Raw genomic sequence first — 26,481 nt, 5'->3', positions numbered from 1 at the left:
TAATGGCACAGACTTTATTTAGCGAGGACTTTGTTCTGAAACACTGTTGTGCTGAACTTTTACTTAACACAAGCATAAACAGAAAATTCTAAACATCCAATGTTTCATTTGTGACCCTTAAAAGTTCAACATTATAGTCTTCAATTATATATATTTCAGCAAGGACATAATACTATCATATGAAAAGAAATACTTAAAAATACACATTCTAGCAAATAAGTGATTGGAACACTAACTGAACAGTATGCAAAGAAAAGAAGCATTTTGCATTTAAGTTCTTATACAGTAGCCATAAAGACTCCTGTTGAAAACATTATACTTCAGTCACAAAATGCTTTCAAAATTGGATCAATTTCACCGTTTTTACATCAATTAAAAGCTCTTTGTCCCAAAGTAAACAAGGTGCATAATACTCCCAGAAGCGGTTTAATCTTGGTAAGATTTGCAATAACGTGCTTTTGTATGCTAACGATAAGATTTGTTTACTAATACATTAAGTCTTCAGGTGTGACATTTGCTTCCTTTGTTTTGGTCTTTAACGTTGGGAAACGTACTCCACTGATGCTGACCACTAACATGTTTGCTATATGCACAACAGCACTTGCCACACACAGCCAGAAAGAAGTGTCAAAGTATTCCTGAAGGATAATGAATTTAAAAACATGTTCATGAAAATTGGCAATTCGTTCTGTATGCTCATGAAGCTTCACAGCAGCAATAAAGCAAACAATCGCAAATAGTCCACATAGACCTGCAAAGGGAAACCAGTGTAAATATAACATAAAATTCAAAGATTTGCCTGACATAGAATATCTGCATCTCTATAGATACACAACTTGTCTTCTGGAAACAATGTATCATGTGAGTATGATCCAAGAAAATTAGTGAAGTATGAAAGATTAAAATCATTCTTAGCTGAGCCTGCTTTAATAGTCAACCGATTGAGGGCACGATTTAGTGAGGATCCGTGCAGGCCCATTAGATTGCGGGAGAGGCCCAAATCGTGATCGGGTGCCGAGCGGATTGCGATCTAACTGGCCTGCTCCCATTGGCGGGATCCGGATTCTGCCTAGAAGTGGCGTGAAGCCAATTAAGAGAAATCTCCATCTCACTCGCGATATGGAAGCCCGATCTAACGACCTCCTGTGATCTAACCGGCTCCCGCGGCCGTTGTTTAGCACTGCTATTTAAAAACGGGAACCTAGTGAAATGGTTGCTGAGGGGATGGGAGGAGGTGAGTAGCCATCTTCAATTTCGAGCATGCAACCCAGGGGTGATGGGGCTGCTGCCCCGAGCTGGGGGGGGGGGGGGGGGGGGTGTTGGGCTTGGTGAGGGGGATGGGCCCGGTCAGAGGCATCATGGTTTGGGGGTTGCCCCTTAGCTGGGGGGTGGGGGCTCAGCACCCACGGGTCCTAAAGACCAAGCCCTTAAATGTCTAAACCCATATCGGGGGCAACTACAGCCACTGCCAGTCTGAACTACTGAACACATCCAGGACAGAGCTCTGCGCTTGGTTATATGCTCAGGGTTACTTTAACTCCCTTTGACTGTGAATGGCCTCTGGCTGCACAGCTGAAGGTTATTGCTAATAAGAAATTGGCATCGTTAGTTATTCAAGAGCACTTCACAGCTCTCAAGTGCATACCCCTGGGTACATGTGCCATGTTGCAGACGAGTGTTGCTGCCCAGCATACCAATCAAACTGCGAGGCCTGGACACTTTGCATCAACCTTGAACCTTGGGGGCACCAACACCACAGAGGCCGCAGCCAACAATCAAGCACCCAAGAGCCAGGCTGTAGCACCGGCTACATCCCGGGCAGGAGTCTGGGTCGAGGGGCTTCCGCAGTGGCCAGGAGTGGATGTGCAGGGCCGGGTCCTCCGGCACAGCTGGCTCAGTGTATGGCACTCAGACAAGGCGGGACCCATTAGGCGGGAGCAGTTTTGAGGATTTGAAGCTCCTGGGTGGATGCCCTTACTCATTGTCGGTCTCTCTCCTTCTCCAAAAGCAAAATGGATGGTTTTGTTGACCCAGCAGCAGCTGCCCTGGTGGTGCTGGAGAAGGAGGCAGCAGCAGCGCAATGGAGACTTGGGGTTGCACCCCATGTCCACACACCCTGAGGACCCGGCTGTCGATTAGGCCGGGAATCCGGAGGGGGACGCCAGAGACGGCCCAAGCTGTACAGGCATCGTTGGTCGTTTGGGCAGGTGTCAGACAGCATGTGCCAGAGGAGGCTCCATCTCAACAAGGAGATGGTGCGGTACCTGTGCCATGTCCTTGTGGGCTTGGCACCACGTGGAGGAGGAGGATACCTGGTCCCGGTGGCCGGCAAGGTCACCACAGCCCTGAACCTCTCTGCTACGGGTTCAATCCAGGGCTCAATCGGGAACTTGTGCGGCATTTCTCAAGCTACGGCCCACAAGTGCATCCGTGAAGTCACGGATGCCCTGTTTGCCCGGGCATCAGACTACATAAACTTTGAGCTGGACCAAGCCCATCAAGATGCCCAGTCAGCAGGATTCTCCACTATCAGTGGGATGACCCAGGTCCAGGTGTAATTGCGGAATGCATGTTACCTTGCGCAGACCTGGGCATCAGGGAAAGCCCTTCATTAACAGGAAGGGGTTCAACTCCCTGAATGTTCAACACGTGTGCGATCACCACCTGTGGATCATGCACATGTGTGCACGCTTCCCAGGGAGCATGTATGACAGCTGCATCCTGGGACACACGGAGATCCCTGGTGTCTTTGAGGTCCGTCCCAGGATGACGACTTAGATCTTGGGGAATTAAGGGTCCCCGCTGAGGTCCTGGCCAATGATGCCAGTACAGAGGCCAGGGGCTGATACGGAGACCTGATATAACGAGGCCCATGCGAGCTGTCATTGAGCTGTGCATCAGGCTGCTGAAAATGGTGGTGCACTGCAGTATACCCCGCAGATGGCCTTCCACTTTGTGGTGGTCTACTCTGCCCTTCACAACCTGGCACAGCTCCGGGCAACGTGCTGGAGGTGGAGAAGGATTAACATGTGGCCACCTCTGAGAAGGGCAGCACAGTAGCACAGTGGTTAGCACAGTTACTTCACAGCTCCAGGGTTCCAGGTTTGATTCCCCGCTTGGGTCACTGTCTGTGCAGAGCCTGCACATTTTCACCGCATCTGCGTGGGTTTCCTCCGGGTGCTCCGGTTTCCTCCCACAGTCCAAAGATGTGCAGGTTAGGTGGATTGGCAATGCTAAATTGCCCTTAGTGTCCAAAATGGTTGGGTGGGGTTACTGGGTTGCAGGGATAGGGTGGAGGTGTGGGCTTGGATAGGGTGCTCTTTCCAAGGGTCGGTGCAGATGCGTTGGGCCGAATGGCCTCCTTCTGCACTTAAATTCTATGATTCAATGAGCATGAGATCAAGGAGGCGCCGAATGAGGAGGATGGAGGACAGGCAGTAGCAGCGAGGGTCCCACACTTCACGGGTGCACTTATGGGCTGTCGCTTGTGAGATGCCACACAAGTTCCCGCTCGAGCCCTGGATGATCCCGAGGCGTAACAGTTCAGGGCTGCAGTGACCTTGATGGCCACCGGGAGTGGGTATATTCCATGTGGCGCTAAGTCTGCAAGGACATGGCATAGGTGCCGCATCTTCCCCTTGTTGAGGGGGATCCTCCAGCGGCACAAGCTGTCCATCATCTGTTTGAAAGACCAGTGATGCCTGTACACCTTGGGCCATCACTGGCCTCCCCCTCTGGGTCCCTCCCTGGCCTGATGGGCAGGCTGGTCCTCAGAGTGTTGGGCAAGGCCCTGCCTTGAGCCTCTGTTGATGCTGCTGCTGCTGCTCCTCCAGCGTTTGGCCACCTGGTCTGCCAGCAGCACCACGAGGGCAGCTTCCATGGGGGTCCAAGATATCGTCCATCCCGTGCAATATCTGTAAGGAATTGGAGAGGGTATGAGACTGATAACCAGAGGAGTCTTCCACCCTGGGACCCTCCAGTCTGCCCATTGCTCCAACCCACCGGCAACCCCCCTGGGATGCACTGTCCATGTACTGCTGGCCACAGCAGGACCCCCTGCTCACCAGACCCACATCCTGTACCTCAGACACCCGCACGTAATGTTACCTGGACTGGGGTGCTGGTCCCCTCTCCGGTGATCACACCCAACCTCTGGTCACCGAAATATCCCTGGTGCTGGGGCCCAGACCTTGAGTGCTCGGACATTGGCCGCTGCTTCCGTGGTGTTGCCTCCCGCAGTGTTCATGCACAGTGTACAGGTCTCATGGTCTGATTGGGATGCTGGGCAATAGCCACCACATGCTACATTGCATGCCTACCCCCGGGAATTCACTTGGGAACTGTGAAGTACTCACTTAACTACGATTGCCATTTCCCGATTAGCAATAGCCTTCAGCTGCGTGGCCAGAGACCTCAGCCGTCAGTGGGAGTTATGGGTGGTCGGTGAGGCAGGCTGGGGTTGGGGTTGCCCCCTGAACAGGCCATACGGGGCTGCACGGAGGTACAGTGGTTAGCAAGCATTGCTGCCTCACGGCGCCGAGGTCCCAGGTTCGATCCCGGCTCTGGGTCACTGTCCGTGTGGAGTTTGCATATTCTCCCTGCGTTTACGTGGCTTTTGCCCCCACAACCCAAAGATGTGCAGGCTAGGTGGATTGGCCATGCTAAATTTTCCCTTAATTGGAAAAAATGAATTGGGTATTCTAAATTTATTTAAAAAATAAAAGAACAGGCCCACAAAACCCAGGGGTTGGCATGGTGGACCCGTGGGAGCTGAGACACCCATCTCCCCTGCCCACCACCCCAGCCCTGCCCATGGGCAGCTACCCCTCCTGCTCTGCAATCCCCCTCCACCGTCGGCGGCCCTCTCGACTGAGACAGCCCCCCAGTGGCTCCACCACCCCTCCTTCAAGCACCGAGGCAGCAACCGCAGTGCTCCCGGGCTCATTGCATGGGAGCGAAGATGACTACTCACCTCCTTGAGTCCCCGCAGCAGCCGTTTTGGCATCTCGGGTTTGTAAAAAGGAGTGCTAATTGGTGCCCACGTAACCACTTGCTGGGTTGGCTGTTAGATCACGGGGAGGGAGCCGCTAGATTATGGGTCACTCCCGTTAATTGTATGGAGTTTGAGATTGGGTGGTGATTATTGGTTTCTCGCCACGCTGAGATGGGATCCTGATTTCGCCAATGGGAGTGGGCTGGTTAGATTGCAAATAAATCCATTCCCGGCGTGGTTCTCGATTTTGGCCTTTCCTGCGATTTAACGGCCTCATCGGCTCTTGCTTAAGCACAATGGGGCCATTAAATCGCACCAGTGAACCTCTTCCACAAACGATCATTAGATAGAATTACCTTCACAATAGCAGTCATTTTGGGAATACATTGTGTGTGAATAATCTTCAGTGCTATTTACAAATGTTAAAATATTTCTTGAATAGACAATGTAGTTAAAATTTGCTGAATCATTTTGATTAAATTTTAAAGATAAAATTGTTTTTTGAAAAGACATCTGCTGGTAATCAGTTAAAGTTTTTTAAAATGTGTACAATTTAATTACTCCATTTATAAGGGACAATATTGCATTTTATTGCGATGTAAGGAGTGCAAAATGTTCACAAACACCAGCAACTTATCCCAGCCACTAAATTATGAACTAATAAAGCAAAGATGTAACCAGTGCACGACATGAGGAATATTTCACTCTCTGAAAGAGTTTATTTCAGATATATGCAATTTTATGTTGAAATATTAAAACTAATTTAAGTATAGATGATTTATGCAGGTATTTCATATTACCTCATAGGTCATGTACCTCAGTTTATAGAATATTTTATTACAAACCTTCAACTTCAATGATAGCTTGAATGATTTGTTTTCAAATTAATATAAATGCAAGTCTTAATATTAATGATGTTTAGTCATGTTAAAAATAAGACATAATGGGGGATGAACACCATTACAGATAGAAGCTTCTATACACTTACTTGCAATTGAGTTCCATAGGTAGATCCCCATTGATCCTTTTATGGCTTGGTAAGGAATTTTCACTGCATTGTAAATACAAAACCCAAGACTGACCAAAGCAAATGCAATTGCTAGGCAGATAAAAAATATAACCAAAACATGAACAGCTGCATTCAGCGTTTTCACCAACTGTGGAAAAACTGAAAAAAATAGAACAAAAAAGATTCATAACAAGACAAAAACGGTAATAGTGTGTGCACGTACGTTCCTGCAAAAAAAAATTAATATTAATGGAAAATGGAGTCTGTCATGCTGGGGACAATGTTTTAATATTCCAATTGAATATAGTTCTTAAAAGTTAAATTCCTTTACCATCTCCATTTCCTTTCATATCTGGGTTAACATTGGAACTATTCATTATTTACCATTTGTTTTGCATCAACTGCCTATTGCTCATCCAACTCAATGAGTTTCGCCAATAAATTAGGAAAGATAACTTCGTGCTGAGGACCCGAGTTCGATCCCGGCCGCGTGGGTCTCACCCTCACAACTCAAAGATGTGCAAGGTTGGTGGCCATGCTAAATTGCCCCTTAATTGGGAAAAATCATTGGGTACTGTAAATTTATATATAAATAAATATATTAATATATATATATTGTATATATATATATAATATATATATACAATCATTATGATTGTGGCAGATCATCCACCCCAATAGCCTTTATTATTCACACGCAATGTAGAATTGTTTTAGCACTTGGGAGCTGAACTCAGAGATCGGGCCGCCATTTTGAAAGGATGCCCCCATCTCTAAGTGAGCTTACATCCCCCACCCCTGGGCAGTCACCACCACACACACATGGACACTACCCTCCTCCGCCCTGCCAAGTGAGGACACCCCGTTATGGAATCCCGGAGGGTCGCCCCTCTTCAGGCCCAACCAAAACCCCTTACAGCACCTCCTCCCTTCTAAGATCCTCACCCATCACCCCTCCAGCTTCCCACTGGCCCCTACTTACCTGCTCTGCACACCCCCACTTTTCAACCCCCCCCCCCCCCATCCTCATTTCAAGGGCATGGCCCCCCCCCTTGCTCCCTGTCCCATGGCACTGTCACCCTGCTCCTGCTGGCACGGTAATGCCATCCAGGCACATTGGCAATGCCAGCTGGGCAGTGCCAAGGTGCTCACATTCCATGGGGAGGGCCAGGGAGCCCTGTAAATTACCCTGACCACCCAGGGGTCTCCGATGTGCATCAGCATTGATTGGCACCCGGCTGCAGCCTCCCTGGGCTGGACTCTCCACTATCGGGATTTTCTGTTCCTAGTTATTATTTCCCCACCTAGTGATCCAGCGGACCCACTCCCGGGGATTTCCCAAAGGCGTGGGGTTGCCAACAATGGGAAACTGCATTGGCCGACTGGCGGGATGGAGAATCCCGCTGCTGCGGAAAACTGGTGTTGTGGGACAGAGAATCCCGCCCATTACATTTCATTCTTTCATCTAAATCATTAATATATATTGTGAATAGCTGGGGTCCTAGAACCAATCCCTGCGTTACCCCACAATTCACTGCCTGCCAATTGGAAAAAGACCCATTAACTCCTACTGTTTTTTTCCCCGTCTGCCAACCAGTTTTCTGTTTATCTCAATATATTAGCCCTAATCCCATGCACTCAATTTTACAAGCTAAAAGCTATCGACACACTTTAGAGCTACCTAGCTCAAACACACAGATTTGAATGAAAGAACTTTCCCATCATATACTCCTCTGAGGTTTCTCAGAGTCAGACATTTTTATTAGAAATAAAGCAGTGTACAGGATGAAAGAACATTGTAGTGATGCTGTGGTCCTTTCAGCAGAGTCCAAAGTTCAAAGGAATAATATGTCACGTTATAGCCTAGATGATTCTGTAGCAGATAACAGATACACTTGCATGACTTTTGTAGTACCCTCAAGAACGACACGAGAGTGTGGAATGGTAAATGAAGGCTTTAATAAGCAGAGAACTAGCCAGCTACAGAGACGTGTGCTTACTGAGTGCCGCCTAAAGGGTGTCACCTTATATACAGCTTCCTGGTGGGTGGAGCTGGAGGCGGAGTCCCCCAGGGTTCCAAACCCGGTCTTAAAGAGGCATCATCTACATGGTGTTAAGGGTACAGTAACCATTCATCACAACCTTCTTCTGTCATGATTTAACTTGGGCATGAACTATTTATTTAAATGTGAAAATCCCTCACTCAAATAACACAGGAAAGTCATATTGTTATGGACAGAAGGGGGTTTAATTTAAACAGCCCTGATTTCTCCTCTCATCACCTATCCATAAAAAGAAATATGGGGCTGGATTTTCCACAGCCCCGTGCTGAAATCACGGGCGAAATTCTCCCCCAACGGCAGGATGTCCGCCGACTGGCGCCAAAGACGGCGCCAATCAGACGGGCATCGCGCCGGGCCAAAGGTGCGGAATGCTCCGCATCTTTGGTGGCCGAGCCCCAACATTGAGGGGCTAGGCCGACGCCGGAGGGATTTCCGCCCCGCCAGCTGGCGGAAATGGCGTTTGTTGCCCCGCCAGCTGGCGCGGAAATGCGGCGCATACGCGGGAGCGTCAGCGGCCGCTGTCAGTTTCCCAGCGCATGCGCGGGAGCGTCAGCGGCCGCTGTCAGTTTCCCGCGCATGCGCAGTGGGGAGAGTCTCTTCCGCCTCCGCCATGGTGGAGACCGTAGCGGAGGCGGAAGGGAAAGAGTGTCCCCACGGCACAGGCCCGCCCGCGGATCGGTGGGCCCCGATCGCGGGCCAGGCCACCGTGGGGGCACCCCCCGGGGTCAGATCGCTCCGCGCCCCCCCCGGAGCCCGCCCACGCCGCCTGGTCCCGCCGGTAAATACCAGGTTTGATTTACGTCGGCGGGACAGGCAATTCCTGGGCGGGACATCGGCCCATCCGGGCCGGAGAATCCAGCGGGGGGTCCCGCCAACCGGCGCGGCCCGATTCCCGCCCCTGCCCAATCTCCGGTACCGGAGACTTCGGCGGGGGCGGGATTCACGGCGGTCAACGGCCATTCTCCAACCCGGCGGGGGGTCGGAGAATGACGCCCCTCGTTTGGCACGAGGGCGGAGAATCCACTTTCACGCCGATATCGGGTCCGGCGCCGGTCCAGCGATTCTCCGGGACCCGAAAATGGGCATGATTGCAGAGTACACCGCGTGGCTGGGGGCCCATTGACAGAGGCCCGCCCAGCGATCCTCCGCTCCCGACCGGCCGAGTTTCCGACAGTGTGGAACTGACTACTTATTGCCGGTCGGGATGCTGGCATGGTGGCTGTGGACTCAGTCCGTGGCCACCCTGGTGGGGGCGGGGGTCATCGGACACTGGGGGAGGCCTTCTCGGCGGCCGAGGGTTAGATCCGCGCGGTTAACCGATCGGGGGACTAGTTTTTGCATCCGCAGTCCGAGTCCGGCATGGGGCTCGGCGTGGCCACCGGACTCCAAACCAGAAGTGCGGGGGCCCGTATCCGGAGCTAAATCTACGAGAATCACAACGGGTCCCTGGTAGCCCCCCTGCAGGGCATTGAATTTGTTCATCTTTTTTACAGGAATCTCTGGAGTAAAGCTCCAGCTTTTTTACACCGGTGTGGAACATAGTCCCATTTTGGGAGAATCCAGAGATGAATCAGTCTTGCAGTACACACTAGTACAGAGATTCAGACATTCCTATAAAAAACAGTATGGATGAGGGCCAGACAATTTAAACCTGGACAGAGCTCTGTTTCTGCTATTGCTTTTGCTGGAAGATGGCAGACTGCCTTGGGTATTGGTTCTCTTCTGAGGTTCAACAACGAGTGAAGATAGAACCCAAAAGTTGTATATTTAAAGCAATTCAAACTGGCCATGTGACAAGGTGGTTTGGGGTCGAGCTGTTCAACTAATGAGGTCCCCTTATTAAAACGATTGTTTTTTTTTTAAAGCAGGTAGATGTAGAGCAATTAGCACAATGTTGGAAGAATCACAATAGCTCTGCATTTGCCCAGAGTTGGCTGGTGCGGATTACTCATCTACTAGCCATTTGTGTTTTCTTGGCTGGAATTTATATATCATACAAGGATACATTCCAGGGGTTTGAGGGGTATCCATTTCTTAAACTGTTCAAAACCTTTCAGAAGTACATCATGTGGTCAACAATGGCCACTTTATTAGTTCACCCATCTGTCCTTTCTAAAAATTAGAATTTAAACAAGAGAGTGTGGGAGAAAAACACATTTATTTTCGATTTTTTTCTTCTTCGTATCTTCTCAGCAGGACATGTTACGTCAATTCTATTTCTTTTTTTTAATGTGGTCTTAGGAAAGGCAGATAGGAAGTGCAGAAGTATACATGCATTCTCGGATTGATATTGGCACATCAGACACTGTTAGCAGGATGGGTACTGGCACATCAGATACACAGTAAGCAGGATTGGTACTGGCACATCAGGCACACAGCTAGCAGGATGGGTACTGGCACATCAGATACACAGTTAGCAGGATGGGTACTGGCACATCAGATACACAGTTAGCAGGATGGGTACTGGCACATCAGGCACACAGTAAGCAGGATTGGTACTGGCACATCAGGCACACAGTAAGCAGGATTGGTACTGGCACATCAGGCACACAGTTGGCAGGGGCAATGGTGGTTCCCTGCTGCATGGGGAAGTTTATTCGGGGTTAGAGTTCTGATTTCCTTCTGCTGGGGGTCAGGTATTCTAACCTCCTGATTAAGTATCTCCACGAGCGTCTGGGGGTTTTGGAGGGCTCTGGAAAATCTGCAGAGGAATGCTGGACATCTCACTCTGTCGGTGCCATGCCCTGGGATTGTAGTGCTAAGCTGTTCTTGTCCAGCTTCTCCCTTGCCTGTCCACATTGGTAACCCTGTGGGCTGATCTGTTTGGATCCAGGATCTGGGGTTAGGCTGAGGGTCAGAACTGTGGGGTGTTTTAAAGGGACCTTGGCGGGCAGCAAGGTGGGGCAGTGGGTTAGCATTGCTGCCTCACGGCGCCAAGGTCCCAGGTTCCATCCCGGCTCTGGGTCACTGTCCGTGTGGAGTTTGCACATTCTCTCCGTGTTTGCATGGGTTTCGCCCCCACAACCCAAAAATGTGCAGGGTCGGTGGATTGGCCACACTAAATTGCCCTTAAATGGAAAAAATGAATTGGGTACTCTAAATTTATATTTTAAAAAATAATAAAAATAAAGGGACCTTGGCTTCTTTAGGGGATTTTGGTTCAGGATCTGGCTCGAGCGCTGGCACAACTGGAGACTTCCAGCTTCTGCTGCTCGGTACTTTGGGTTGGCACAACAACTGGCTGGCAGCTGGCCCCTGAACTTGGGCCAGCCTTTCTGGGTCTAGATGAGGGGAAGATGACCTTCGGGCAGGGGCCTCTCCCACATCCTACCGGATATGGCTATAGAATAGTAGCCTGATGGGGTGTTATGGATAATTTTAAATAGGGTGGTTAACTATGTCCAATCACAGGGAGTTGGAGGCCAGGTTATGGGATGAGGCCCTGAGGAGAGTTAATGCATCCTCGTCGTGCGCCAGGCTGAGCCTGATACAGTTTAAGGTGGTCCACAGAGCGCACAAGACTGTGGCCTGGATGAGCAGGCTCTTTGAAGGGGGGTGGTAAATGTGGGCGCTGTGTGGGGGTCCTGCGAACCATGTCCATATGTTTTGGGCATGTCCGAGGCGGAGGGGGTTCTGGCAGGGGTTTGCTGACGTCATGTCAGAGGTCTTAAAAGTGGGAGTGGTGCTGAGTCCAGAGGTGGCGATCTTCGGTGTGTTGGAAGATCCGGGGGCCCAGGGCGTGAGAGGCCGATGGCCTGGCCTTTGCCTCCCTGGTGGCCCGGCGATGGATCTTACTAGGGTGGAAGGACACGGAGCCCCTGAAGTCGTAGGTATGGGTTAGCAACATGGCGGGTTTCTCAGACGCGAGAAAATTTAATTTGCCTTGAGGGGTTCGTTGCTGCCGTTTGCTCGGAAGTGGCAGCCATTCATCGACTTTTTCGAGAAAATTAAGCTGTCAGCAGGGGACGGGGGTGGGGGGGGGGGGGGGAAGGAAGAGGAGGCAAGAGAACCAACGGAGGTGGGGTTGGGGAAAGTGGCGCTGTTTGTGCAAGCCATGTTGGCTGGGGTTTGTGCTCAGGAGGTTTGTTGGTTATATTGTTGCATTTTTGTGGTTTGTTGACATTTTATGGTTAAAAGTGTTAAAATTATAAATACCTCAATAACATTAAAAAAAAACTATGTCCAATCACCTTGCAATTCTGTACTATGGTGGGTGAGCATGGAGTCCCTCTGCTGGTCAGTTGGGGGTAGACATGTCTTTTGGGACACTTCTGTCCTCTGGTGGGTGGTCAGCTCTTACTGTATCCTGTCCCTAAGGCATCACGTTCACTCTTTTTGGACCAATTTGGGAATTTTTTGATTTGCCACAAAGGTACCAGCGAGGTCGATCAACAGCTTCCTAGTTGGGGCCTTTGGCTACGGAGGAGAAGCCATCAAAACTGGTTCCATGTTCTTCGGAACCCTTCTGTCCTCAAGTGGGGATGCAACTCCAGCTACGCTCATTTATCGCTATTTTTAAATTACTTTCTCAGAGTTACAAAGCCAGAGCTCAGAGTGCGGACAGGGGCAAAGCCCTAATCCAGCTCCTGGCTTGTTCCAAAAACTAATTCAAATTGAATCCAATTCATGGTCCCCACAAGACAGACATACCAGATCCAGGCATTACACCGGACCTCACACTCATCTTAGCCGAATGGCCAAGAAGCAATCATTAAACTGATAAGAACAGATACTACACTTGATCTTAGCCAATCCTTCTTTTTAACTGTGGGAGGCATGTTATTCCCTCTTTGCTCATTGGTTGGGAACTTCCATTGTTTGTGTTTAATGTCAGAAAGAAGGTTTCTGCGAGCCATACATCAGTCATGCCATTAGCCTTGTCCGTAACAGCCTCCCCGAACAGGCGCCGGAATGTGGCGACTAGGGGCTTTTCACAGTAACTTAATTTGAAGCCTACTTGTGACAAGAAGCGATTTTCATTTCCTTTCCAGGCTTAATAATCTGTCTTCTTTCGGGCTATTCTGCATGGTGGGGCATCTCCTCACTACCTTTTCCCTGCTCCAGGGCATCTCTGGCTCCTACTTAATTCTGGGATACTTCGGGAATTTATTTCAAATTCTAGAGGCCTTCTCTGGACTTCTTTTAATTTTAGTGCCTGGCTTCGGCCTTGCTACCTTTGAGTGCTCTCCGGTTGCTGGGTGCCATTCCACCATTTTTCCCTCGGGACCATCCCCAGATTTCTGCCTTTTTGCAGTTTTCTGCTGCTTGGGATTGGCCTCTTTCCTTTCACTGGCTAGTACATAGAACATAGAGTGCAGAAGGAGGCCATTCGGTCCATCGAGTCTGCACCGAACCACTTAAGCACTCACTTCCACCCTATCCCCTTAACCCATTTACCCCTCCTAACCTTTTTGGTCATTCAGGGCAATTTATCATGGCCAATCCACCTAATCTGCACATCTTTGGGCTGTGGGAGGAAACCGGAGCACCCGGAGGAAACCCATGCAGACACGGGGAGAACGTGCAGACTCCGCACAGACAGTGAATCGAACCTGGGACCCTGGCGCTGTGAAGCCACAGTGCTATCCACTTGTGCTACCATGCTGCTCTAACAGTACCTTGCTGTCAGACAGATTGTTCCCAACGAGGAAAACAATTCCTGCTATTGATAGATTAGGGACAAATCCTAATGTAATGGCCAGAAACAAGGTCACACGCAAGGTGGGCCTGATGGAGGAGCGCAAACACAGATCCTCTGTCCACTCCACTGATCAGTGCTTTGGCCTCAGGAACGTCTCGGGGGTTAGGTTTAGGTTTCTCTCGAATATGAGTAACCCCTGTGTCCCAGAGCAGTACGATGGACTTGTTCACATTTTGGGCCATTGCTCCCGAAAGAACATAATGCCAGAATCTCTCAGGGAGTTGGTCTGGCTCAACACACAGAATGCCACGTCCTCCGAAGGGTAAGTTTCTGTTGTCATGGTATGCAGACACACACAACGATATACAGGCAGGCACAGACAAGCAGCTAATGGAGAGAGAGAACAGGACATGACCAATAAACAGGCAGGACATCCAGGGGTGGGATCTGACTATAAAAGACACAAGGCACTCATACACCACCTCTTTCCACTGATGAACATCTAGAGAGTCAGTCAAAGGTATTGTTACAATCTCACACCTCCACCACGTGGCTAAGAGCTAGTCTGGTTCAGTCAGACAGAGTAACCACACTTAAGTTAGCAGAGAGTCGAACTCACAGAGAACTGTGCTAACTGTGCTATTAGTTCAATAAACCTGATTGAACTAACTTCAAGGTCTGGAGTATCTTTCTGATCTAAACTGTATCCAGTTGCAGCCAGTGTTATACCAGTGTATCGAACACGACAGCCCTGCCTGCTCTGCTGTACTATCAATTAGCGCATTCTTCAGGAAACTATACACGTGAAGCCCTAGTAGGCCAACAGGCTTTCTTCAGGATCTCCAGCATTCAGGTTTAGAATGGCCCATATGTTGCAAGGAGAACCCCCACCCCTTCTGGGAATTCTCCTCTTAGGCTGTAAGGGGCTTCATGACTCTATTTTGTATTTTCTCTTCTGGATGGAGGGCCTTTCCTGTCCAGGTTGCCGTGCCTGTCTTTCCAATGCTCATGGGTATGATTTGAAAAGGGTCTGCCTGCGTTTACAGGCCTGTTAGTGAGATCAAAGCTGTCTGCTCTGAAGGCTGTATCCATGGCTGTGAGGATTCTCTGCTCCTCTAGGTGTATTCACAGGCTAGAGCGTAGCCAATAGAACTGCTGGCAGTACGCCACCAGAATTAACTCATAGGCACGTAGGATGGCACCAATGGTCAGTTCATCATTCAGGGACACATCGGGAGGCAACATGGAGTAAGACTCCTTGAGTTCTCCTGGACAGCTGCCCTTGAATTAAAAATGTCCAGACATCTCAGGGCCATTTCGGCAATCCTGCTGATTTCTCAAAGGTGGTAAACAAAAATATTCATCACTCTCTTCAAATGTGGCAAGGAATCTCACATACTTGAGGACCTCAGGCAGTGATTCTGGGTTAGTAGGTTTGCTACTGGGTTTTCATGGGGTAACAGATGGGTGTGAGAAGTGCGAGCGGAGGCTGGCTAATCATGCTCACATGTTCTGGGGATGTGAGGGGTTGGAGAGTTACTGGGAGGTGGTGTTTGGGACCTTATTGAGGGTGGTAGGGGTTGAGGTGAAGCCGGACCCTATGGTGCCGATCCTTGGGTTTTGGAGATGCCAGAGGGGAAGAGGGTCAATGTTGTGGCCTTCGCCTCTCTGATTGCCCAGCGATGGATTATTTTGAAGTGGAGGTCGGGTATGCCACCAGGGGTTGCGGCTTGGCTGCGGGATCTGTAGGAGTTCCTCTGGTTGAGGGAGTTCAAATTTGCCTTCAGGGTGTCAGAAGAAGGCTTCACGGTATGGCGGAGGCCGTTTATGACAATATTTGAGGAGCTATTCGTTGGGGGGGGGGGGGGGGGGGGGGAGGAGGGAGGAGATTAAAAGGGGAAAAATGTGCAAACTGTATATTTTGCTTTGAATGGATGTGAAATTGATGTTATTGCTTGTGTTTGGAATAAAATATCTTCAAAAAAAGGGTTTACTATTGGGTAGGGAGGCATTTTCCCTTGCAGCTCCCAAATATCTGACCTCTCTTTTCCTTTGGGCTGTGAGCATCATTTCCAATTTTCAGAGCTGGAATTCTCTGTCCTGTTCCTCTTTCCATTTGCCTCTCTCTCTCTTTCCAAAGCTCCCCTTCCTGTCTGTCATGATATGCAAACATGCAACCAATGAACACTCAGAATAGGACACAACCAATGGGCAGTCAGGACACTCAGAGGTGGCATCACCACAAGGGGGCATGACATAAACACTATAAAACGGATGAGGCACTTACACCCTGCCTATTTCCACAGACAGACATCTAGAGAGTTAGACAGGGTTTATCAGCAGCATCACACCCCAACACGTGGCTTAGAGCAAGCTGGTACAGTTAGACTGAGTTACTACAGTTAGATTAGCAGAGAGTCGAACTCATTTGAGAACTGTGTTAATAGTTCAATAAACACGTTGAACTCATTTCAGAGTCTGGAGCATCCTTTAGTTAAGACTGCATCAAGTAGCAGCATAACACAACATGGTACCAGGAGTGACTGTTTAATCTATTTAGTTCAACTCAGCAAGATCCATGACAACCAGCTACTGAATACAGGCACAATGGACTAGATTCAGGCTCCTCATCAGCTCAGGACCACCGGCAATCTTAGTGCCAACTGGTGATCATTCAAGCAGAAATGTAAACTATCCGTGGAAGCATCCGACCTCTCAGTGGTGAGACCTTCTACTCACCACCGTGGGTGACCATGCAATAGAGATATTCAACTCCTTTCACGTTTTCGAAGGGCAGGACAAAATGAAGTACCAAACCATCCTGGGCAAATTCGACAGCCACTGCGAGGTGGACACCAATGAAATCTTCGAGCGCTACATCTTCAAGTAGAGGATGCAAGGTAAAGACGAATCCTTCAACTCCTATCTAACTAACCTTAGACTGCTAGCGCAATCCTGCAACTTCGGTGATATCACTGACTCCATGATCAGAGACCAAATCGTTCTTGGAGTCCACTCTGATCCTCTGTGAGAGCAATTGTTGAAAATCAAGCACATGACCCTGCCAGTCGCGATTGAAACGTGCACTGTGCATGAGCACTCTAAAAATCGCTATTCACAGTACAAAACGGCAGAAAGTGAAAAACAAGCCTCCCACAGGGTGGAGAGTGTTCAGGCCATCTCCCAGATGCAGCGCCTCCACATTGACGAAAGCGGCCATTTCGCGCACTCGCCCCGGGGCCTGACGCATGCGCAATGTGATCGGGAACACGAAGCGGCCGAAAACTGCACTGTGCAGGTGCAGACGTCCAAGCACCGCACCGCGAATGCGCAACGACGCACTGAGCGTCATGACGCCAACGTGTGCGAACTGCGGCACTGCCCATTTATAAAAAAAAACTGAACTGCAAGAGGCAAACGCTGTTTAAAATGTGGGAAACCAAACCACTATGCAGCCCTGTGCAGATCTGCACCACCAGTCAGGAGCCAGCGCTCCCAATTCCAACAGCGGCGCATCAGAAGTGTGCAACACCGAATGCATGACCCTGATCCAGATGATGAATACCTGGACACTTACCGAGTGGACATTATTACGAAGTGCGAATACGCCTCACCGGACACATCGCAAGTCCAATCAATCCTGGCCGTGAATTCCGAGGACGAATGGTATGCAGTGATGAAGGTCAACCACTGCCCCATCCAGTTCAAACTGGACACAGGTGCCTCCGCCAACCTGATCTCGCAGGTGGACTTCGAGAATCAAGAAGACCCCCACAATCCTTCCAGCTGCCTGCAAACTCCTGGACTACAATGGAAACGCAATCAAGTCAATGGGGTCCTGCCATCTGCAGATGTCCAGCTTGCGCTTCGAGATTGTTAAACCAGACAGGGCGTCCCTGCTAGGTGCGCACACCTGCAAGCAACTGAAACTCATTGAAAGGGTCTACATGACAACGCCGTCCCATTCAGATCTTCAGGCCAGCATCGACAACATCCTAACCCCAGTACCCAGACGTATTTAGCGGAATGGGCACGCTGCCATACGAGTACAAGATTCTACTGTGGCCTGATGCCAAGCCAGTGGTCCACGCACCACGACGAGTCGCTGCTCCACTGAGAGAGTGCCTGAAGGCAGAGGTCACGAGTCTACAACAAAAAGGCATCATCTCCAAGGTCACTGAACCAACCGACCGGGTCAGCTCGATGGTGTGCGTAAAGAGGCCTTCGGGGGACCTACGCATCTGCATTGACCCCAAGGATCAAAACAAAAATATTATGCGGGAACATTACCCCATCCCGAAGAGGGAAGGAATCACGAGTGAAATGGCACACGCGCGCTTCTTCACAAAATTGTACGCATCCCAAGGATTTTGGCAAATCCAACTTGAAGAATCCAGCAGAAGGCTCTGCACCTTCAACACGCCTTTTGGCAGGTTCTGCTACAACCGAATGTCATTTGGCATCATCTCGGCATCGGAGATATTCCATCGCATCATGGAACAGATGATGGAGGGCATAGAAGGGGTTCATGTCTACGTTGACGATATCATAATCTGGTCCACAACCCCAGAGGAACATGTGTCGCGACTCAAGAAAGTATTCCGACGCATACATGAACATGGCCTCAAGCTAAACAGGTCCAAGTGCTGTTTTTGGGACATCCACGCTGAAGTTCCTGGGCGATCAGATTTCGCAACACAGACAAAATTAAAGCCATCGAGGCAATAAAAGTCCCCGAGGACAAGAAGGCAGTACTGCGCTTCCTGGGAAGGGTCAATTTCCTTGGCAAGTTCATCCCGAATTTGGCCACACACACCAAGGCCCTACACAACCTGGTGAAAAAAAATCAACCACCTTTGAGTGGAAGGCGGAGCGCCGAACAGAGTGGCTGGAGCTGAAAGCCAAGCTCACCACTGCACCCGTCCTTGCATTCTTTGACCCAGACCGAGAGACCAAGATATCCACAGATGCGAGTCAGGATGGCATTGGGGCGGTGTTGCTTCAAAGAGACGACACGTCATCCTGGGTACCAGTAGCATACGTGTCACGGGCAATTGACACCCACTGAGCCCAGATATGCGCAGATTGAGAAGGAGTGTTTAGGTCTTCTCACCGGCATCCTCAAATTTCATGATTATTTCTACGATGGATCATAGGCCTCTGGTCCACATCATCCAAAAGGACCTGAATGACATGACGTCGTGTTTGCAGAGAATTCTGCTCAAACTCTGGAGGTATGATTTCAATTTGGTGTACATGCCTGGCAAGCAGCTCATCTTCGACGATGCATTGTCCCGCTCCATCAACTCACCCAGTGAACCACCAGAGATCATCCAGAACATTGAATTGCAGGTACAACTGTGTGCAAGCACTCTCCCGGCAACAGATGAGAAGATCGTTCTCATCCAGGAAGAGACTGCCAAAGATCCCCTATTGCAGCGAGTCGTCCACAACGTCAGCAATGGCTGGCAGAAAGGGCAATGCCCTCAATTCTACAACGTCAAGGACGACCTGACGCTGATCAACGGCATCCTGCTCAAGCTGGACAGGATAGTCATCCCGCTATGTCTCCAGAGCATGGTGCTGCGGCAGATTCATGAGGGACACCTGGGCGTAGAAAAGTGCAGACGTAGGGCCCGCAAGCCATCTACTTGCCCGGCATCAACCAGGACATCACGGACATGGTCCTGAACTACGCAACCTGTCAGAGGTTCCAACCAGCGCAGAACAAGGAGGCGCTCCAACCACATGACCTAGAGACCTCTCGTGGTCCAAGGTTGGCATTGACCTATTCCACGCGAATGGTCGCGACTATATCTTAATCATCGATTACTTTTTGAACTATCCCGAGGTGCTGAAGCTGCCAGACCTCACCTCACGGACCATCAACAAAGCGTGTGAAGAGACATTCTCACGACATGGCATCCTGAACACCGCCATGAGCGCCAATGGCCCGTGCTTCCACAGTCGAGAATGGTCCACATTTGCCAAGATCTACAGTTTCCAGCATGTCACCTCCAGTCCGCACTATCCGCAGTCCAATGGCAAAGTCGAAAAAGGGGTGCACATTGTTAAGCAGCTCATCCGCAAGTCCTTGGACTCCGCTTCCGACATACACCTTGCACTACTTGCGTACCGGGCGACTCCCTTGTCCACTGGCATGTCGCCAGCTCAACTCCTAATGAACAGGGACCTGCGGACGATGCTTCCAGCCATACACCTGCCCAACCTTGATCATCTCCCGGTGCTGCAGAAGATGCAGCAGCTTCGCAACAGCCAGAAGCAGGGCTATGGCGCACATGCCACCGATCTGGACGTGCTATCCCCGGCAGACATGGTCAGGATCAAGATACCGGATGGTGGGTGGTCTGCTCCAGCTGTTGTTGTTAGACAGGCCGTCCACAGATACAAATGGCTGATGGCTCCATTGTGCGAAGGAATCGAAAGGCACTGCGAAAAGTTGCTTGCCCACAACCACTTTCCCCTCCATTTCCACATGTCGAATTGCCACCTCCAGACATCTCAAACCACGAGGCCACCCGTCGTGCCTCCCACTCGCCTGTCAAGACATCGTCATCCCCTCCACCACCTCTCCGGCGGTCGACGAGGATCAGACGCAAGCCTCAGAGACTGGACTTATGAGCATTTGTTTTGTTTGTTCTGTATTCCTCAGTCAGTCACATTAGACAGACACATTCACATGCATATACATCTACAAAAAAAAAAGTGGAGATGTCATGATATGAAAACATGCAACCAATGAACACTCAGAATAGGACACAACCAATGGGTAGTCAGGACACTCAGAGGTGGCATCACCACAAGGGGGCATGACATAAACACTATAAAACTGATGCAGTGTTGGTTTTACCTCCCAACCTGATTTTGCTCTCCATTGAAGACAACGTACAGTATTGGTTAGTGTTTCCCACCCAACATGTCCAGGTAAAAATAATGCCTTTGTGTCTCTTCACTCTGCTTTATCTACATTAAATAAGATCTGCCAATTATCATCCTATTTAATTATAATTATAAGTGTTTTTGGCTAAATCATATTGGTTGAGCGTTACTTTTAAAGCACCAGTCAACATGATGGGGGGGGGGGCACTGTAGTAGTAAACAAGCTTAAGTTTAAAACAAATATCTATACTATATCTAACTACATTTACAATAAGAGTTATGAAAGCAAATTTTCATTTTCACTGCCTGGTGGTAGACCGGCAGAATGGATTGATTACCCCATTGTAGAACCCATGTCACCTGATTACCATTCAGGTGGTAAAGACAGAAGCAGTACTCCTACGGCATTTATTTTTTTCAGTTTCACTGGTTTTTGATCTTCATGGTACAAAATATGTTTACAAATTATTTTTAAAAAATTTAAAGTGTCCAATTCTTTTTTTCCCCAATTATGGGGCAATTTAGCGTGGCCAATCCACCTATCTGCACATCTTTGGGTTGTGGGGGTGAAACCCACGGTGACACGGGGAGAATGTGCAAACTCCACACAGACAGTGACCCGGGGCCGGGATCAAACCCGGGTCCTTGGCGCCGTGAGGCAGCAGTGCTAACCACTGCGCCACCGTGCCATTCCGTTCACAAATTACACATATTTAAATATACAGTATGTGGAATGCAATAAATGATTCTCCTCTCCAATATATAACTAATACTTTTGCAGGTTTCACCGGTTTTTGGATGCTGGATTGTGACACAAGTTGTGCCCAAAAGCAATTTCCTCTTCAAATCAACTTAATTTCTAATGCAAATGAAATTCTAGTTGTATGCAGCAAAGATAGTGCAATTTTGCCAGGCAAATGTTTGACTGACATTGTCAGTTGGAATAATCCCAAATTTAGAGTACCAAATTATTATTTTTCCTATTAAGGAGCAATTTAGCGTGGCTAATCCACCTACCCTGCACATCTTTCTGGGTTGTGGGGCTGGGACCCACACATACAAGGCAGAATATGCAAACTCCACACAGACATTCCCCTGGGGCCGGTATCGAACCCGTGTCCTCGGGGCTGTGAAGCAGCAGTGCTAACCACTGCACCATCTGGCCTCTCTGATCTCATTTTAAACACTGAATACTTTCGCTATTTTTCACCTGATTAAGTCTTAACCAGCAGTTCTAAATAATTGAACAATAATAAATAACCCTTTACAGTTTAATTTAATTTTGGGCTTCCCTGAAATTGAAGTATGAATAAAAACTTGATGTATTGTATAATTCTCATTACATAGTAACCAGGCAGGAGAAAAAAAACTTTGGAGGAAAGTAAATTTTTACTGTAAAGTAACTTCTCTTGTTTTTAAGTTGTGCTCTTCACGGTGAAAAATGTCAATGTCAATATTATGTATCCCCAATGCAGGCATAGTATGGGTATATAACACCCCTTGTTTTACATTACGAGCACATACCAACCAGCAACTTGGTTAAGTGAGATTGTCAATTTAATGCCAATTTGTGCTAAATTGGGAATTAGGGGCGAGATTCTCCGCAAACTGGCAGGGCGGGCAACTCCTGTGCGAAGGAGTGGCGTGAACCACTCCGGCATCGGGCTGCCCCGAAGGTGCGGAATCCTCCGCACCTTCAGGGGCTAGGCCGGCGGCAGAATGGTTTGTGCCCCGCCGGCCAGCGCGGAAGGGGCTTGGCGCCACGCCAACCGGCGGCGAAGTGCCTCTGCCGGCTGGCGCGGGTTGGCGCATGCGTGGGAGCGCCAGCGTGTGCTGGCATCATCCCAGCGCATGTGCGGGGGGGGATCATCTCCGCATCGGCCATCGCGGAGGACCACAGCAGCTGACGCGGAGGAATATAGTGCCCCCATGGCACAGGCCCGTCCGCGGGTCGGTGGGGCCCGATCATGGGCCAGGCCACCGTGGGGGCACTTCACGGGGCCAGATCCTCCCACGCCCCCCCCCCCCCCCCCCCCCCCCCCCCCGCCCCGAGGACCCTGGAGGCCGCCCGCGCAGCCAGGTCCTGCCGGTAAGTACCTACTCTAATTTACGCCGGCGAGGCCGGCCGGAAACGGGCGACCACTCGGCCCATCGTGGGCTGGAGAATTGCCGGGAAGGGGGGGGGGGGGGGCGCTGCCAGCGGCTGCCGACCGGCGCGGCGCGATTCCCGCCCCCATCCAAATCCCCTGCGCCGGAGAATTCAGCAGCCGGCGGGAGCGGGATTCACCCGCCCCCCCCCGATGATTCTCCAACCCAGCGGGGGGCCGGAGAATCCCACCCCTTATTTAAAAAAATAAAATAAATTTAGAGTACCCAGTCATTTTTTTCCAATTAAGGGGCAATTTAGTGTGGCCAATCCACCTACCATGCACATCTTTTGGATTGTGGGGATGAGACCACTCAGACACGGAGAATATGCAGACTCCACACAGACAGTGACCCGGGTCCTCGACGCTGTGAAGCAGCAGTGCTAGCCACTGTGTAACCGTGCCGCCCCTTATTTTGGGAATCTTAGTGCAGTGAGCCACGATGTTCACTAGGAAATTGGTTAGGACTGTTCAGATACACATTTCACATGAGGCTTTAACCTTTTTGAGATCAAGGAAACTTTCATTCTATCATTCTGGGCTGCAATCATGATCTGCAGAGGTGAAAGGTTGTTCCCCTCCAGACCTTCATTGTAACTAGCAAAGTCAGTTTAGACGCCCCAATTAAATCGCAAACCAAAAACAATAAGACTATTTTCTGCAAATCTGGCAATAATTACTTGTGATTTTAGAGCACCGTCCTCCAAGACCACAGTGTCGTACTTTTCGTCCCTGGAATAGTCCATAGTAAAGATGTCCCATAAACTTTGCCATCTCTGGATCAGTGGCATTTACAATATCAGCCCCAGTTTTGCACAGTATAGAAGCAGTCACCCATCGCGTTGTCCCCAGTGCCACAGTCAGCAGGATTACAGAAACAAAACTTACAATAGCAGCGATGGAAAAGAGAGTTTTCTTCAGGTGATTGGGCATCACATCAAAAGTAACTTCAACTACCCGCTTCTGTGAATCTCTTTGTAAGTGTATGGCTCAATGAGGCCTTTCAGGTCCAATTGAAGAAAAGTTGCTTTTCTACAAATTCACTTCCTAGCCAGCTTCCAACCAAATTCTGATGCTTCGAAATTCATGACTGAAATAGTATAATAATTGAAACGTAACCAACTCTGATGTATTTTATTCGGTGTTCCATCCGCCACATTATTGTTGTTTTCAACTGTCAGCCATAGTCTCTTCTGAATATTCTTTTTTATACTTAGTGCAACTTGCCAACATCGAAGATTTAATAATCATTGCAGTGTCTCTCACTACATGTACACATCTCTTCAGTGTTACTAATATATAAGTAATTAATATAGAAAGTTCTGACCATCCGTTGTCTGATATGGTCACTTGTCAACCCATCAGTGCTTCCAATTGAATGAAGTCAACATCAGTAACACCAGGATAGGTTCCGTGCAAAAATAGAGCGAATATCAGCATGGCTGCTGTAAAAGAAAAGAGAAAATAGAAATAAGATACAGATGTTCATCTATCAGAAAATTGCACTTCTCAGATGTTTATAAATGCTAATGACTGGCATTGTACATCAAAATCAAAGATTCACTAACTCAAATTTTCAGGGTAAGAAACTCTTCTTCAGTTGATGTTCTATCACATTGGGGGATGGAGTTGTGAGATCTTTAATCTGCTATTTCTGATGCTGAGAATGGTGTTGCCCAAAATGAAAGTTTTCTTCATTCCCCAGGATCAGTATCACCTTGATGAGCATAAGATTCACAAAAAGTAGGAAAAATATGTAAAGATTTTACCAGTCCCCATCAGTTTATGTTACTAAGTCAGCTTTTTAGCAGCAGAATAATGAGGAACTAAGTTACACAGTGCTGTCGCATTCTGAATAGAACTTTCTATATGGATATGAAATTTGTTACTGATGTATGTACTGAATTACCGGATGATGCATATCACACTGAAATATTTATTCGTAAACACTCTAAACAATACATTTTGGCATCAGAGTTTTACAGTTCTTTGAACAAAGAGCACACCATTTTTTTCCTTGTACTCAGCTCCTGTCAGACAATTGTTTATAATCAGGGAATCATTAGTAGTCCAGACCATTCTACTCTCCTAGACACATACCAAAATATAACTCCTGTAGGGATATTAAAATTAATAGAAACATTGGGAATTTAAGGAATAATTATTTCAAGAATACAACAATTAGCACACTTATTTATTTCAGAATTTACCTTTCACAGCTTATGTAATCCAAAATCCATTCTGTTCAAATTGATCTTTACGAATTGTTTTCCTTTTTCAATGAATAAAGTCCAGCTTCATTTTAGCTGTAGTATCCTCATAAAATATGTTAATGCAGAGCAAGTCAAACACTCTGGATCTGTGGTAGCCGAAGGTATCTTTCTTCAAATTTTCATCAAAGGAACACTATAAGTGAATGTGTAATCTGACTATACGTGATTCATTAGGAGAGGGGTCTTAAAGCAGCACATGTGACTATCTCCAAGGTTACTGCGCTGCCTAGCTCTCACTGCCTTACTATCTTGTGCTTATCAAGAGACGTATAAATAATGAAACTTCTGCAACAAGATAGGCACTGTGTCAAATTCTGAATAAAATTATCTTTCCGATGTAATCGTATTCTTTGGTTCAAAGGAGGGAAAAAAGGTGTAAAATTCTGGAACTTTCCTTTTGTTCCCTGTTTAGTGAAAATCAGATTTTCAAAGTCAAAAAGTAATAGTTTTAGAAAAATGTTCTAATGAAAGAAAGTCACCTTTCTCGTCTGGCCATGTAAAAGTTATGTAACCAATCTAACACAGTTCACCAATCTGGTGTAAATTAAGCACACTGTAGACTTTTACATCTGAAGAATATAGCTGATCGGTGAAGTTGGATTTTGACTTTTATATGTCTTTCAGGAGGGGAACTATTGTGTTTCATCAGTGTGGTATGAACTAGTTATGAAAAAGTTGAATTAATTGTTACCCAACGTGCGTCGTATACAAAAGCTCTATTATTTATATGAATAGCAGAGGGATAATGTAGCAGTTCTGTGTGATCTATCCAATGTAGCAATGCGGGACATAGAAAACTGGAAGGTTTGGCAGGAATCCAGCAGCAACAGTATCTCAGTTTTCTGCTGGGTAGCTTTAAGTTCTCTAACATCAATGTTGACTTTCAGATCTTGAGCATCCTTCTAGTTTCTCCCATTCACATTCCCAACCACCTTGGAGCTGTTTTACTCACTGTTTGATTATTTTGCCTTCTTGCTACTTTTCCAAAATGATCTCTATGCACCAGCCAGCACTTTTCACCTTTGCAACAACAGTTAGAAGGTTCTGCACCACCAGATGCCTCTCTGTAATAATAGCATTTCTGTGTTCTTAACTTGAAATTGTTCGCCCTCTGTCTTTATTTTTATCTGCTCCATAAAAAGGTTGGCTTACCTGCATATTCTTCCGCTGAAGGACTGTAACAAAAAATGTAAACTAATCCTTTTGATTATGATGGAGATTATGTATATTTTTAGTTGTAATGAGATTTCCAGCTAAAATGGGTGTCGATTTAGGTTTGAACTGGGTAGGCCTATTTCTCGAATGAAGTGCTTAGTAAACTCACCATAGTCCCAGATGACCATAGGCTGCTTTCCCCTTTGAGGAGGGAGAGCTGCCTGGTGGTGATTTAACCCAAGTGTCACCACACCTCAGCGAGGGACAAGGTTGAGAAGGCGGAACCTTCATGAAAAGTTT

General features: G+C 48.3%; 1 protein-coding gene across 2 annotated transcripts; it reads right to left on the bottom strand.

Annotated features, from left to right (window-relative positions):
• Positions 1 to 25,177, bottom strand: clrn2 (clarin 2). 2 transcript variants are annotated; one of them, XM_072496440.1, is made up of 5 exons: positions 24,964 to 25,177; positions 24,322 to 24,470; positions 23,434 to 24,198; positions 5,982 to 6,161; positions 1 to 751 (listed from the first exon to the last, which is right to left on the bottom strand). In XM_072496440.1, exons 3-5 carry the CDS (start codon positions 23,684 to 23,686, stop codon positions 486 to 488), a joined length of 699 nt encoding a protein of 232 aa, XP_072352541.1. In that variant the 5' UTR covers positions 23,687 to 24,198; positions 24,322 to 24,470; positions 24,964 to 25,177; the 3' UTR covers positions 1 to 485. The 2 variants fall into 2 exon arrangements, with proteins under 2 accessions (XP_072352541.1, XP_072352540.1); XM_072496439.1 differs by lacking the exon at positions 24,322 to 24,470.
• Positions 25,178 to 26,481: the final 1,304 nt, after the last annotated feature.

The sequence above is a fragment of the Scyliorhinus torazame genome, chromosome 3 (assembly GCF_047496885.1).
Source record: "Scyliorhinus torazame isolate Kashiwa2021f chromosome 3, sScyTor2.1, whole genome shotgun sequence".
Lineage (NCBI taxonomy): Eukaryota > Metazoa > Chordata > Chondrichthyes > Carcharhiniformes > Scyliorhinidae > Scyliorhinus > Scyliorhinus torazame.
Note: the sequence above shows the minus strand (reverse complement) of the source record. Positions and strands in the feature narration are given on the sequence as shown.

Bases quoted from the DNA above. Each gene is read 5' to 3' on its own strand.
- clrn2 (XM_072496440.1), bottom strand. From the start codon at position 23,686: ATGCCCAATCACCTGAAGAAAACTCTCTTTTCCATCGCTGCTATTGTA. The intron at 6,162-23,433 runs GTAATTATTGCC...TATTTTTTTCAG, and splicing joins ACGGTGCTCTAAAATCACAA to TTTTTCCACAGTTGGTGAAA. The intron at 752-5,981 runs GTAAGTGTATAG...TTCCCTTTGCAG, and splicing joins CCTATGGAACTCAATTGCAA to GTCTATGTGGACTATTTGCG.